Source organism: Nelumbo nucifera, chromosome 5, assembly GCF_055504915.1.
Source record: "Nelumbo nucifera cultivar China Antique chromosome 5, China Antique-T2T, whole genome shotgun sequence".
NCBI lineage: Eukaryota > Viridiplantae > Streptophyta > Magnoliopsida > Proteales > Nelumbonaceae > Nelumbo > Nelumbo nucifera.
In genome coordinates, this window is record NC_142653.1 from 33,924,257 (window position 1) to 33,939,824 (window position 15,568).

Below are 15,568 nucleotides of genomic sequence, written 5' to 3' on the forward strand. Positions count from 1 at the left end.
GAGCAGAAAAGTAGGAAGTGAATTCATTCGTTGAGAGGTATTAATTCCTTATTTACATAACGTTGTTCTTCTACTGTTCTACATTATGATCTCATCTACCCATTAACAAAAATGAAAAGAAAAATACAAACAACAAATGAAATTAATCTCGATCTATCCTGCCATACAAAACTGCCCGCACGAACGGGCTGTTGTCTGTCGTGATCAATGGGAAACTACCGCCTCTCTTTCTGCTAAGACTCTTCTTATTTGTAAGCTACGTTTCTTATGTGAAAACCAATGCTGGTCGTTTGATAATGCGAGTCTGGTCACTTCTTCTCTCTTCCTCCTCTTTTTAATCTTATTTCTTCTTCTTCTTCTTCTTCTTCTTCTCCTTCAAGCATCAGAAACCCTCGCCGGTGAGTTGGTAGCGGGGCCACTGGACGAAATTTCCGTTCTGGGAACGCCACCGGGAGCAGCAGAAGTGTCAGCTTCCGGGATGGTGCCGCCGATAGTACTGTTGTTCGGAGTGTTGGTTCCGTCGAAGGAGTTGGCAACGACGACTTCGATGGGTTCGGACTCTCTGGAGCTCTTCGATGGCATCAACCGCGCCATTCTCTTCATCTCCTTGCCTTTGCCCCACAACACCACGTACAACCCACAAACTATCAGCGCTGCTCCTATTACACTGTGTTCACGCACCGAAACAATCAAATGAGAACCGATTCCCCCCCGGCTTACTCGTGTACCCACATCACCGACCCGTTTCCTCTTTCCTCTTTCCCAAGAAATGGCAAAACAGTCATGGATCTGGCTCCGAATCGTCGGGAGGGGAGGGTGGATTCTGATAATGGGGATTGGGGACCAGGACCATGGCCTAACGGATTCTTAAATTATTACCAAAATACCCTTTGACTGGTTTTGGTTAAAGCTTAAATTACTAACCTGCCCAGGTGAAGCTTCTCGTTGAGGAGGATGGAGCCCATCAACGCCACCAGCACCAGCATCAATGGATTAAACACCGATACAAAAAGTGGGCCCCTGACCATCACTCCCCACGCAATCAACGACACCACCAGCCCTGAAGCAAATATCCCCTGCAACATGGACACACGTATTTTTTTAGCCCCCCAAACCGAAGACAATACGTTAACACATCATACATCCATACGTACCGAATAGGCTACGGTGAATAGCCTGATGTTCCAACCGAGCTTCCACTGGGACCAGTCCCTCTCCATGCAGAGCGCAAAAACAACGGCCTGGATCGATCCCATCACGCACATTAGAGCCGTGCTCGAGTACTGGCACGGGTATCTCTCGCTCATCTTCGTCTACAAACGATCATAAAAGGGGGGATTTTACAGTTTAGTCAAGGGTACTTCGGGTACATCGAGTGAAAAGTCGTTATAAGATCACCTGGATAATCAACCAGATTGCATAAGAAAAGCAGCTGGCAACAGCCAGTAATGAGCCCAATACGCGATTACCCGACTCAGCGTGTGATTCCGCCACGTGTCCGTGATGTATCCGATGCGTCAGGTCCACCTTTGACGACCAGAGGTTGATCTCCACGCCTTTGTAGAACGTCAGAATCATTGCGCCACTAATACCCAGCAGAGTCCCCACCACCTTGGCTTTCCCCACCATCGTCCTGATGTTCAACCTCTCCAACCTGATTATCAAGTCAAAAAGTCAATTGATCAGACCCTTCATGTTTGCATTGTACAGGTCTCAGTTGGTACTCTACATAGTTAGTTCACGTGGTTCCCGTTAACTTACCCGAAAGCAACAGCCATGATGAACGTAATTGCCGGAATGAGGTTAGACATGGCCGAAGCAAAAGTTGCCGACGTTAAAGCCAGACTTGCCACGTATAAATTCTGAGCCAATGTTCCCCTGAGCAAAAATCAATAACAATAATAGTGATTTTTAAGAAAACAATCAATAAATGTCGACCGTTGGAGAGGTATATTTATGAATCTATATCGGAACTCGGAAGCAAGAAACACAGAAAAACCAGAGATGTTTTGAGTTTCCATTTAACAATATCAAACTACTATATCGATTTTGAATGTGAAGAAGAACAGGTGGCAGTGAATTTAGGTTGAAGCATTTACCCGAATAATCCACAAAGAAATGCTTGGAGGAGGACCATCCGTGTTAATTTTGGCCGGGTCTTCCTGCAATTACAAATTAAGAACAGATTAACCAATTCGTTTATTAAGCTCCAAATGATCAGCGATTCAAAGGACATTTTTATCAATCTATATCTTTGTTGGTGGGTTTTAAGCAAACATTTTTTTTTTCTTTTGGTTTTATGAGCACACGAATTCACAGTAACAGTTTCTATTATTTTTCTTTCTTTTTTGAACGCTGTCAATAAAAGTGTGTTGCAATAAACAGACGCAAGTTTTATCTTTTTTATATTTTTAATGGTTTCAGTCAGAGTGAATTGCATTAAAGAATTTTAAAACAATATCGAGAAATGGACAAATTGAACCTTTGCCAAAACTTGGGAGACTCTAATAAAAAAGACTTTTCGATCTGAGCTCTGCAAGTGGATTTCATCTGACTGAAAATTAAGATGAAAAAAAAAGGACACAACCAACCAAAATCCAGAAACCCTAAAGGCAAAAAACGACGACCCAAATCCATAAATCTTCTTTATATCAATGGGTTTTGATCAAAGCAAATAAAGAATGTAGAAGAAATCAACCTTTCTACAAAGAAAGCAAGAGGGGCTAAGAAAACTGTTGCGAAAAGATATCTGTAAGCAACCAACACCCTCAAACTCATGCCATCAATGGCAGCTAATTTGTAGAAAACGTTCACTCCTGCAAATACGACCTGAACCAGCACCATCACCATGGCTGGCTTCAATCCATGAACAATGTCGCAGAAATCTTTAGCCATAACAACGAAACTCTGTTTTCCACCAGGAGGAAGAAGTAGATAGAGAAAGAGTGACAGAGAGAAAGCGAGCAAGCAAGAAGATCGAAGGCTTCGTCTTCTCGCTCAATCGCTTTGGTTTCAGTTGGAATGAGAAGGAAGACGAGAACTCTGTGTATATATAAGGCAGAGAGAGAGAGAGAGAGAGAGAGAGAGAGAGAGAGAAATAAAGACCGAGTCGCTTGTTGGGTTCAAACACGAAACAACTAAATGGGGAGGGAGAAAGTAGACTAGAAGATTCTTTCAGAGACAAATTAGGGGAGTAGAGAGCCAGGTAGGAGGGGTAAATGGCATTGATTGTAATTTATGCAGCGCCAAGAGTGCGCTGGTTCCCAATGTGTGTCACCGCTTACGTCTCTCTTTGCTTCCATGAACGAAGTGTCACCGCTCGCATGTTTTTGTGCACGTGTATTGTTAACTTGGACACGTGCGTGATATCACTGTCAATTTCCTTGACAGGTGGCAAAATTTTTCAAATGGGTTTTTTTGTGGCAGCGGATCTCGAGAAGCCATTCCAAACAGGCCCATGCAAGCTGGGAAGTGTGAGAGCTCGAGGAGAGAACGCTTGGCTTCACGAGTTCCATCACTCCATGTTAGGTAGGCCTGACTCCTGATCGAATGGTAGGAGAGAAATCTGCGACGTTTTGTTCAGAAAAGGAGAGAGAGAGACCACCAACTAGCTTTTTGGACTGATTTTGAACGGAAAACCAGGAACCAGAAACAGGGGGACATGGCCCAAAGTGTAAGCGATATACAATGCGCAAGAAACGTGCATGGGCCATGCACGTATCAAATTCTTAGTCCTAATCACTCTCATGTTATTGTATATTAGGCACGACTCTCGTATTCAGTACGGGGCCACTAATATGAATTATTTTTAATTTTTTAAATTATTTATATTAAAAATTTAGGTTAGGTTTTTCATTTGTTTTTTTGATAGATTTTTATTTAATTTAAGAGATTTATCATATTTTATCTAGTATGTGATTTAGGGCAATCACACATATGTATCATTTTGGTTTTTACTCTTTTTTTGTTTTTTATAGTAATATTATTTTATTTGAGTTTTTTTAGAAGATTTTATTTGATATTCACTATTTGTCCAATAATTATATTTATATTTGAAATTCAAATTAAACAAACTATTGAAATTGCTGTGTAGTGGTTGTAGGCAGAAACATTTTCTGTATTTTTTTAAGAATGAATGAGAATGGGAGTTTCCTGCTTTTCATGTATTTCTAAAGAACTATTATTGAATGTATGGCACTTGTCTTAGAGTGCCATTTGTTTGAGTTCAAAAATTTATGTGGTTAAAAGCAATTTATATATATGAGGAATGGGTTTTCTCTTTGAAAATGTGAACAACCAACTTCTGAGATTCTTTTTCTAGAAAGTTAAGATTACCACATGTCTGAATGATGGGGGCTATGGCCTGAAGACCTTCCTTATATATATATTAGATTTGTATTATTTATCCTTGTGCGATAGTCCTCATCATAGTACTTGTAATCTTATCTCTTATACTCCATTTAATCAAATTACTCTCTCCTAGAGGTGTAAAGTGGGCCAGGTTGGGCCAGCACGGCATGGCCCATGGGCGGTCCGCATAAAGTGCGGGCCGTGCCGTGCTAGCTCACGGGTCATTAGAGGTCGTGCCACCCTCCCCGGTGAAAAATTTGGGGGTTGGTCCGACACGACCCACAGCCCAGGCCCGTGTTGTGCCATGCCGTGCTACGAGTCAGTCTGGCCCATGAATCAAGCCTTGGGCCAAGTTGGACTGTGCATCAAGCCAAAACTATTTATTTAAAAAAATGATAAAAAACTTAAAATTATAATTTTATATGAATTTTGTATATATAATTGCTTATATATACAATAATTATAGGCTGTGCCGCAAGCCATATTAAGTTGGGCTGCAAACTGAACCATGCCGGCCCATGAACCTAAAACCCCAGTCCCAGCACCGCCCGCATGATCATGCCAGGCCTAACTCGAACTACGGGGGCCGCGGGCGGCCCTATCTGATTTAGACCTCTACTCTCTCTTTTATTCTATTACAAAATTTACCGTATTTGGTTTTGGTTGTACGATCAAGAAGGTTTTATGTCCAGTTGTCCACTTTAGGGATGTTGGTCCTCTATTTAATGCTCAAGAGAGAGAGAACGAGGTCGGTCCTTCATTAATGTCTGTGAAAGAGAAAGAGGAAGAGTGAAATGGGTGATTGTAGGTCGTGATCCCCTTTGTCCATCTGGCTGTAGAGCAGGCCTCTTGAAATCCAGAAGTCCAAAAACCCTGGTTCAGAAGTCAGAACCGAGGATTTTTCAGAATTAATTATAGTTGAGGACTGAGGAATGAACCCTTTGAAACCCAGAAGTCCAAATCTTCGATTAAGAAGTCGGAACCGAGGACTCTTCAGAATTAATTATAGTTCAATTTCTTATGGATCTTCTTCTTCTACTGCTCTTTTCTGGGTTTTGCCTGAAATTTTGTAGATTGTGGGGAGGTGAGCTGATGAATGGGATCACATGCTGTGGATCGAGCCAAGTATGTCATATGTGAAACCACGAAACATGTGATGGAGAGGAGATACATTTGGAAGGCTTTAGACGTGAGCGTTTGATTTGATATTTGTGTTGTTGGCAGTTGAAAGAGCTGAAATTAGTCAATGGACCCCTGACCGGTGCCAACTCAATAAATCAAGTTAGCTAATTAGCATGGTTCATGAGAACTTTTCACTTTCGGCAGTGTTAAATGAATCATAGTTAGGGATGCCAAAAGATCGGGTTCAGTATGGCTTTGCCTTAGCCCATACCCTACCCCAAGCAGCATCCAAGTTAAACTGGACCCAACCCAACCAAATAAAGAGAGAGATCAAATCCGACCCATCCCAGTGCATTTATATGGTCAGTTAAGCTTATATATGCAAATATTCCAATGCAGCAATGTCACCAAGTCGGGTTATCACGGGTTTCACCTCAACCCAGAAAAGGGATGGACCAATTGTGTTTGGAAGAGGGAGGCCCTCCTTTTTTGAAAATAAATTATGGGCCCGTTTGGGAGGGTTTAGTATTGATTGAACTGTGTTGACTGAACAACTTAGAGCTTTCGGAGGTTTTGAAGCTATCAAAACTAGCTTCACCTGAAAATAAAATTTTCAGTTCAATGTAAGCATTCATGAGCTTTCGGAGGCTTTCACCAACATAGCTCTAAGAATGTAAGGGGCCTACATTTCAACTCCAAAAGCCACTTCATGAAAGCCTTCCAAATAAGTACTATGTGCTTTACCAAATTTAAAATAATGAAATTGGGTTTGTGCTCACAAATTTGTGTTTACACCGTTCTCACAGCTTTTTTTAATCGTGTGTTGAGAATATCTTATTATGAATAAAAAGATGCAAGTATGAAAATATTCTCGATGATGCGTGATTTTGTGCTCCCTATTAACAGATAGTTTGAACGTCGGGATGATAAGGTCGTCTAACCAAGCTGCAAGAAGACAGTATTAGAGAGTCCAAGTTGCTTTATCCAGGTGGGCACTCCAATGTTTAAGTCAACGAAGAGTGTTTGGAGAACTGAAAAGCAAGTAAGCTTGAGAGCTGTGAGAACTAAATTGCATATACCTTCTCTGATCACTATGATGCCTTTATATAGGTGTAAGTTGTTGTGGGATTCATGCTACATGCCCAAGATCTCTAGGGGAAGTAGCTTGCCATCCCACCTCGCTCGGAGGCGGTTTTCATGTAAAGCGATAGAACTCATCTGGCTGCTTCCAAAGCAGGTAGGGCAGAAGTTAGCTCCATTGATGGGGTGACGTGGTCCCAGAGGATCCAAAGATGATAGCCCACTCATTATGGGGGTCGGCCACCATGTCCTTCAGGTTGTCAACTATGCTTCAGGCAGGTCGGCAAAGAGAGGTCGCCCCTCATGCCGAGGTCCTTAGCTCAATCCTATGATGGCCGACCTAGTCATGCGATGGTCAACCTGATCCTAAGATGACCGACCTAGTCCTAAGATTACTGACCTGGTCTTGGGCCGAGGTACCTATAGGTTGACTTTGCCTACATGACATTGAGGTGTTAAGCAACAATTCAGGATCACCATGTGGCACAATGTCACTAGAGGGCCAAATCGTTCCTCATCAATTCCCAATGTATGATTGAAAAGGGCCGTGACAACAGTATGAGCACAAATTTCTGAGGACTAAATCCACCCTCACTCAAAATATCTATCATTCCATTGTAGCCCATTTTCCAACCCTCTTGCCTATCGGAAGATGATGTCTCATGTCTTGAATTGAATTTACATAAGCTTGGGTTTGGACCTTTGATTGAAACTGAACTTACATCATGCGGCCTGAGTGTTATGGGCCAACCAAATCAAAATAGCTACTGTTTACTTGGGTTGGGCTTTCATATGGGTCAAAAGCATATCACCTTTTGTATAGACTGGGCTTGTTCTCAAGAAGTTCATTCCAAGTCTCCAAGATCGCCCCTCTACACCCTAATTAGTGAGGGTCCATTATTTGGGAGAGTAAAACATATCACCTCTTGTATAAATTGGGCTTATGCTCAAGAAGTTCATTCCAAGCTCGCCCATCCACGCCCTAATTAGCGAGGGTCCATCTGGGAGAGGAAAGCCGAAGATAAGCTTTAGTTCAGCTCTCCCAAATGTGCTTCAGCCCTCCCAAATGGGGCTAAGCTGAAGGTTCAGCTATGTTCGTCCAGCTGCTTTGAAGCACTCCGACTGAAGCAGACGATTCTTTACGTGGCGAATGGACAGCTGATAATTTAGGCTCTCAGGATTTTTCACCAAACATAGCTTATAGGCAATATGTGTGGGGCCCATGGGGGAATAGTTGACAGATGCATCGTTATCAGGTCTCAGCCAAAACCAACTGTGAGGCACTTGCAACACCAAGCGAAATGTTTGTCCAATCCAGTATTTTAATTTCAGTCCATCTTCCTCAAATTGCATTGCAACGTAACTGGGTCTGGGTTATTGGGGGATCCGATCTCATCACAGAATGCTCAAATGTCAAGAGGCTCAACACCAGAAACTCAACTGTCTAATCTTGAAAACTTTTTCCTCTACTTATTAAAAAAAGGGGTAAGCTAATTAATTATATAGTAAATAGGTGGCATTCGTTTATGAGAGGAACAAGGATAAGATTTATTTGGCTAGTGCTAAGTCTCCACTCAACTGAGCTGAGCTGTCTGCATGCTACCTTTTCATCCTGTACCATTTGGGCTCAGTTAAGCTATTCTCTATCAGCATCATCATTTAATTCCCAGTGGAAAATTACTTGTCTGCTCTCACCATTATATCATGTATGTGTGGGACTAAATTTGTTATAAGATGAGCTAATCCGAATCTTACACGTTGTAGCAGCAGGTCTAAATGCTTGTTGGCCTTCCTAGGATTCATCTAAGTGGCAATTGTCTGGGATGCAATTATCTGCACATGCCAAAACAACAGACCGACCAATCCTCCCCTATTTGATTCAAATTATTAGCTGGGAAAAGTGGCAAAAGGTGGTTATTTTGAATTTTTGATGGGGATGTGCTTGGCACCATGCGTGTAATAGTAATTGGGTTTGGCCCTCTTTGAATGGCTATATACAGATTGACACAGGCTTTGAATCTGTCATCTTCTTCTCCACATGGCTGAAAAGAAAAGTGGTAGCCTCTACTCTGTAAATTTTTTATTTTTTTTCTTCCTGCAGATGGTTGCAGTTGCACCACAATCTACTTTTTCTTGCAGAGATTTGTTCTTCTTCTATTTTTAGCCCTTGCATGCAGGACCATCTAATTCTTAGTCGGGTCTACCCTCTAAAGAGGCAAACGGATCTCATTGAATTTTGATTTATTAATATTTGGATTTGGATTTGAATTTAATCTTATTTATTAGATTGGATCAAATTTAAATATTGAATGTATGCATGTTTGTATTATTAGACCTGTTCATGAATGGGGTTAGGATTTAATTTTTGCCAAATTTTAAATGATTCTAAGCCCGAACCTGATATATAGTATAAAATCACCGACCCGTGAACAGGTATAAATGTATATTACATCAGAGGGTAATGTATTAGATTCAAGTGGATTGAGAATCAAATTTGGATTGTTTTAATCATCCTGATAAACCAATATCAATTGCATCCTAAGATACATTTAAATTGGTTTGACAGGAAGAATTTGTCTCGTGAATGAACAGGTGACATGACAAATTGCATGGCATCCATAGGATGAGCAAAATCTTGGACTAGCAACTTGAATAGTATGTTTGTCCATGTGAATTCATATTTTAAACTCGTTTTATCAAAAAAGAGCAATGATTCTTTGTATGTTAGCCCTAGAAGGGAGAAAAGAAACTAAGATAGTGTCACACTTTTATGAGTGCCTGTTTTAACTATGCAGCCCTAGAAATATCTAACCAAGTATCAAGCATTTCTGTTGAGCATCTTCACATGAGATACCACTTTATATTGATTTGCCCATTGGTCAGAGTTGACATGTAATACAAACCAATATTCAAAGTGTCTATCAATACATGCAATATGAAAAAGTTGCCTGATTCAAAGGGGTTATACCATCGTTTTCAAAACCAGGAATCGGTTAGGTAATCGGTTTTGTTTCACTTTAAAGTCGTTTTTTGATAAAAATTCATTGATTTGATCAATGATTTGCTGATCTGAGTAATTGAATTGTCGAACCATCAACCTAAACAACATTGTTGACCGTTATTTATTTATTGGTTTTTTAAATCAGAATGGGTTATTTTCTTGAATCTGACGATTGAACCATTTAACCTGGGAATCAGTCTCTAAAATGGTTCTGTATCCGGTCCAATTTTAAAAACCTTGGGTTATACTTTCCTTTTTAACTTTAAAGAATTGAGCTTGTTATTAACCTTCAAAAATGGCCAAATGTCTTAACACGTAGTATTTAGCATGTAACTAGACTCAAAAACCGATATATATATATATATATATATCAAAACTTTGAACCTTAATACAAACCCTTTAAAACATAATATGACCAAAGGGCCCCTGAATTTTGCACCAAGTTTTGTGCTCTCTCTTTCTCTCAAGCATGCAGCTCATTCAAACACTCTGATAATCTAGAGTTTACCAACTGAACACCAAACAATAAGATGGTTAATCATTTATAATGCAAGGGAATGGAATTGAAAACCCTGATCATGTGCTTAATTCACTAGAATTACCCATTTAACAAATAGCTGAAATGATTTTTAATTCTACAACGATGAACTTGCCATAAAAATGTTACAATTAAAAAGCCGCATATACGGACAGAACAGATATAAAACAAACTGTACAACAGATGGATTGGTTGGTTGCTTGACTCTTGTTGCTCTCCCAAGTGTTCATATCTGTTGCACCAAATCCTTATTCTACCAATACTTCTTCCATCATCACTTACTGATGTGTAATGCACTCCAATTGGATTTGCTCTTTAGCTTCTTCTCTTTGCTCGCTTCTTTCACTTAAGCCTTCCTCTTTCGTCTTGCCCCACAAGACGCTGTAGAGGCCCCCCACTAAAATTATAGCTCCACCAATACTGTCAGGACACGACCCTCGTCAGAGACAAATATTAATTTCATATACCAACCAAAGTTCTCAAAAAGTTTTAAATTATTCGCTAGAATAAATATATAATATTGAATTTCCTTGCCAGGTGTTTAGGTCTGCCCATGAAAACCGATACTTGATACTAATATTATTAACCTCAGATGTTAAATTTTGTTTTCGATGATTGAAATTTCGCAACATATTTATTAGTTTGTATCAATCGATACATATGAATTATGACCCCCTCTTTATTAGAGCTGTAAAATGGGTTGTGCCTCTTTTCCTTGAGATATTTTGGGGAATGGGCTCAGTATTGTTTACGGTCTGAGCTCATGCAGACTCGTATCAGGCTGGTCTGTGGGTCAAGTCTTAAATCAAGTCAAGCCGTGAACCGGCCAAAATTATTTATTTAAAAATTAAAAAAAAAATCTTTAAATTTTTTTTATTTTAATTTTGGTGTACCAGCCCGGCCCATTCGGTGTATCAACCTGTGTCGAGATTTAAGAACCTTAACATAATTGAGTAGGTAAGTATGGAGTATGGACCTTCCCCAATGCAGTGTCTCCTTCCACAGGAAAGCTGAGAAGATGGCTGTTATAAGCAGCGCCAAAGGTGTAAAGATGGCTGTGAACACTGGTCCTTTCTTCTCTATGCACCATACTTGCAACCAGTATGTGATTCCAGTGACAATTATACCCTACAATTTGTATCGAGCATTTAGTCTTTGGACAATATTTCATGTCAAGCATTATTCAAATAAGAAAGAATAAAAGCAGAGAAGAGAAACTTCTCAAGACTCTATAACTATACAAAGCTTCTAAAATAAGTGGAGTGATTAATTGACCAAACTTCAATAATTAAATTGGTAGGTTAAAGTGGTGGCAACCTCAACCATTTGATGCACTTATTCAACCCCATTTTGTTTTGTTTGAGGATGAAATACAGAGTCAAATATGCCGTTAACAACAGAATCCATGTCCACTATTCGGCCTGTACCCCCCTTTCAATGCGTTCCCAATAAGAGGGGGATTGAAAGGATGGGTGACTGAGCTGGTGAAGCTGATTCTCCTTCCTAAGATTGGATATTTGTGCATAACAATGGATATGGCACTAGAGCGACATACTGAATGAGACACAGGAACCATGTAGCCAGCAACCGATAGGTCCGATATTAGTTGGGACAAGGATTAGATGATAATGAGGATGATTTAGATGGTTGTGCATGTTCATTAATGAGACTAGACATTTTGGCATTTTTAGTTTACAACATGCGGGTCTAGATATTTTAGGTTAGGGTTGGACCAGGTCAATGGTTCATTCAGCTGGATTAGTTGGTCTTTGACCAAGTCAACATTTTTTATCAAAAAATACGAGTTTAACCATCCGGGTCAACAGTGGTTTGAAAAGATGTAACCAGCCAGTCACCCGTGACCTGACCTGACCTGATCCGAATTCTTTTTGGGTCGGCTCGGATTGTCTTAATTTGGAACACTAGATAAAGAGCCTGGCCCACTTTATTGGGTTGGGTTAGCGGGTTGGATCAACTTTTTGCCAGGTCTATTTCAAACTAAAACGAACTAAACAGAACCAAGATTACCGGTTTCCCACTATATCTAAATATAGGTCCATTTATTGAATGTAAAGTAGCTGGAAAATACTATACAAGGAAAGTCTAATAGGTGATTAAATAAGGTGATGAAAGATTAAACCATTTATGGTCTACAAGATAGATGTACAGTGACAGAGATCCATGGAAACATTGTTGCTCATCATCAGCCCTCAATCCCCTGTTTTAGTGTTTTAACACTTACAAGGGGAATATGTGAGTTGAGTGATGCTTCAATTAGTGCTGATGAGGCTATCAGAACTTTCTTTAACAGCTATATTCGAAGGGTGAGAGGAATAGAAAAGACTACTTCAAACATTAGAATATGTAAGTAATATGACTGAAGAAACATACACAGTATGCAACGGAAAGAAGACTGACATCCCATCCAAGCTTCCATGAGGATGGGTTTCTCTCCAAGGCTATGGCCAGAATAGTTGACTGAATGCAGCTAAAAAAGCATTGCATCGTAGTTAGGGATAGTTTAGCTGGATATATCTTCACAATAGAAGCCTGCAAACAGAAATACTAATAAATGATAAAGAAATAACAAACCCACCAAAAGAATAAGGAAAAGAAAAAAAAATGGCTTCATCTAGGTCCTCAGTTTCATAAATATACAGAATGCCAGCTACTATCCCCTGGAAGCATAATGACTATATAACTATTGTCAAGTGTTAGTATATATTTGTTAGTGAGTTGGTTCATGTATTATACTGAAAAGAAAGCCTTTGCCTTACTTAATAATGATGCCATTTTCTGCAACTCTCCTGTCATATTTTGGGGAGAGAGACTGTAATGGCTATGGAGTATTGCTTTGTTTTCTCTGTTTTTTTTTTATCTTAATATTTTGATTAGTCACAAAGAGAAGCCAAATTGCTTATGATGGTGCACCTGCAAAACTAGCCACAATGACCAGGCTGTATTTGCTGAAAGCATGACAAGAGAGCCTCTTTTCCAATCTGTACTGGAACTATGCTTAATTGCAGACTGGCCTGCAGCATCTCCGTGAACTGATGGATACCAATTCATGAACTTTATGGGAGGACCCTGATATAAAGAAACAACCAATGCTCCTCCAATACATATTACAGAGCCCACCACCTTGGCCACTCCATATAAATGCTTTAAAGAAAGATTTTCCATCCTGAAAATTCAAAATGACAACATTATGGAAAACAAAAAAGAAAGAATTCTGTCTTCTGTTTTATCTCTTTAGCATGGAGAAAGTTGCAAGGGCTATTCTTTTATTTACCTCAGAAAAACAGCCATGATAAAGGTTAAAGCAGGGATTACATTAGTTGATGCTGCTGCAAATGTTGCCGAGGTGTAGTTAATGGCAACATAGTATAGGTTGGAGCTCAATGTGATCCTGAAATTTATAGGTATAGAGAATATATATTATTGACTCTTGCTCTCATCAGTTCAGTATACTGTTGAAGATAAAGGTGATATTGAATAACGACCTCAGTTCCAACAACTAAGTTGAACCACTAACTACTACTACTAGACACAAAAGAACAAAACAAAGTCAACTTACCCACATAAAGCAACCAAGAAGACCTTGCACAGTAGAGCGTATGATATGGGAGGAGCCTTCTTCCTAGAGAATTAGAAGGGACAAACAACAAAAATAAACAGTATGAAAACCATATTCCATATTGAAGAGCTGACAGAGTGAACGACGAAAGGGTGCGAGTGTTAGGAACCTTTCTAGGAAGAAAGCAAATGGAGCCAATGCAAGTACAGCAAAAGCTTGCCTATAAGCAACAAAAATGAAAGGATTCATTCCTTTTTCAATTGCTACCTTGGAGAACAAGGCCATGCCTGCATATATAAACTGTATGAAGATCATTACAAAATAAGGTTTATTGGTTTCCATGAATATGAGAAAACCAAGTGAACCCTTCATTGTTTCTAGGCCTTGAAGACTAGGAAGGTCGTCCAATATTTATAATGAAGGATAGCACACAAAAGATGCATAATCGACGGTTCAGACGTTAAGACAAGTCCTTTTTTCTTATTTTCTTCTTTTCCCCTTTTTTTGTTGGCATGGGAAATCTAGACCCTTTGGTACCCAATAAAGAAAATTATGCATGGAATATTTCTAATCAGGAAAGGACCACTTTTCCCAGAAATCTACTGTATTTTGAATAGTTTTACACACAAACATCTTGTAATGATTTTGATCACTATAATTGGAAAACAAGCCTTCATTGGCCGAGGAGAATTGAATATCCATCTTAATTGGTTCATGGCACATAGATATGTCCTAACCGTGTTTTCTTTTGAATGTTCAGAGTTTATCTTTATTTGAAGATTTAATAATTAAAAGTTTCTGTCATTAAGCTGTCCCATCAACTTTAGTACTATTGAGAACCACTAAGGTGGTTGAGTGGGTATGCACCATAATGAAGTTTCAGCTCATCTGTAAACCCCATTAAGGATAAAAGCTTCACAGATGCAAAGCAGGAAACGGGATCAAGTGATAAAGATCGCATTCTTTTTTTGGTGTTGCTGGTGCATGGGCCAAGAAAACCAATTCACCATACCTTTTCCCTAGATGGCGACTTTACAACTAAAGATGTCAAAAATTTTGTAGAGACAAGAGTTCCAAATAGGTTTTTCTCTCAAGAAACCGAAAACGGTTACTCTCAAAGGGTAGCCTTTGGCATCTAAAACTTCTGGCCTCTGCGGCTGATCATTTGAGTATTCTAACCACTGGATGGCCTAGTATCCAGTCATGACTCATGACTATATATTCTCTGATAGTACAAATGGATCCGGTTGTTTGTCTGGAGACACATTTCATGTTTCTGCAAGGGCAGAATGGTGTGCCTCCTTGGGATTTTCAGCTGTTTGACAAGTTATTTTGCCTAGTTTCCTTAGCAATATGTCTGTGACTCTGTATACAAATTTCTAAAACTAGAGTTATGCTGCAAATTAACTCTGTGCAGAGAATTATAGTTCTCAACCTTCATACTGGTGAAAGATTGCTATACCATCTCAGTGACTACATAATGATTTAAGTATGACGCTGTGCCGGATTCTTTGAGATGGATTCCATTGACTGAGACGTCATTTTCTTGCAAATTAAACACGTTCTTTTGTTGAATAGTATAGCTTGATAGTAACAAATGAAAATGTCTTCATAAACCCATTACTACCAAGCATCCAGATTGATAACTTCCTATCTTTGAAAGGTAACCTAGATGGACTTCACTGACTTCCTGCAAATAAGCACGTTCTTTTGATGAATAGTTAACACTTGATAATAACAAATGCAAATGTCCTCACAAACCCATTACTACAGACTATCCACATTGATAATTTCCCATCTTTGAAAGGTCTCCTTCCTGTATATGCTTGTCAGGTCATCACTTGAGGTTGTCTTGCCATTATACTGACCTTGTGATTCATATGTTATGTCAGCCGTTCAT

General features: G+C 39.5%; 2 protein-coding genes across 2 annotated transcripts; both read right to left on the reverse strand.

Annotated features, from left to right (window-relative positions):
- On the reverse strand, nucleotides 1-3,029 carry LOC104600150 (WAT1-related protein At1g68170). Its single transcript, XM_019198211.2, has 7 exons — nucleotides 2,699-3,029; nucleotides 2,100-2,162; nucleotides 1,762-1,878; nucleotides 1,399-1,654; nucleotides 1,155-1,313; nucleotides 925-1,076; nucleotides 1-667 (listed from the first exon to the last, which is right to left on the reverse strand). The coding sequence occupies exons 1-7, from the start codon at nucleotides 2,893-2,895 to the stop codon at nucleotides 376-378; spliced, it is 1,236 nt and encodes a 411-aa protein (XP_019053756.1). The 5' UTR covers nucleotides 2,896-3,029; the 3' UTR covers nucleotides 1-375.
- Nucleotides 3,030-10,136: 7,107 nt separating this feature from the next.
- UMAMIT22 (nodulin MtN21 /EamA-like transporter family protein) lies at nucleotides 10,137-14,073 on the reverse strand. Its single transcript, XM_010262640.2, has 7 exons — nucleotides 13,838-14,073; nucleotides 13,669-13,731; nucleotides 13,384-13,500; nucleotides 13,023-13,275; nucleotides 12,483-12,641; nucleotides 11,068-11,219; nucleotides 10,137-10,511 (listed from the first exon to the last, which is right to left on the reverse strand). The coding sequence occupies exons 1-7, from the start codon at nucleotides 14,038-14,040 to the stop codon at nucleotides 10,370-10,372; spliced, it is 1,089 nt and encodes a 362-aa protein (XP_010260942.1). The 5' UTR covers nucleotides 14,041-14,073; the 3' UTR covers nucleotides 10,137-10,369.
- Nucleotides 14,074-15,568: the final 1,495 nt, after the last annotated feature.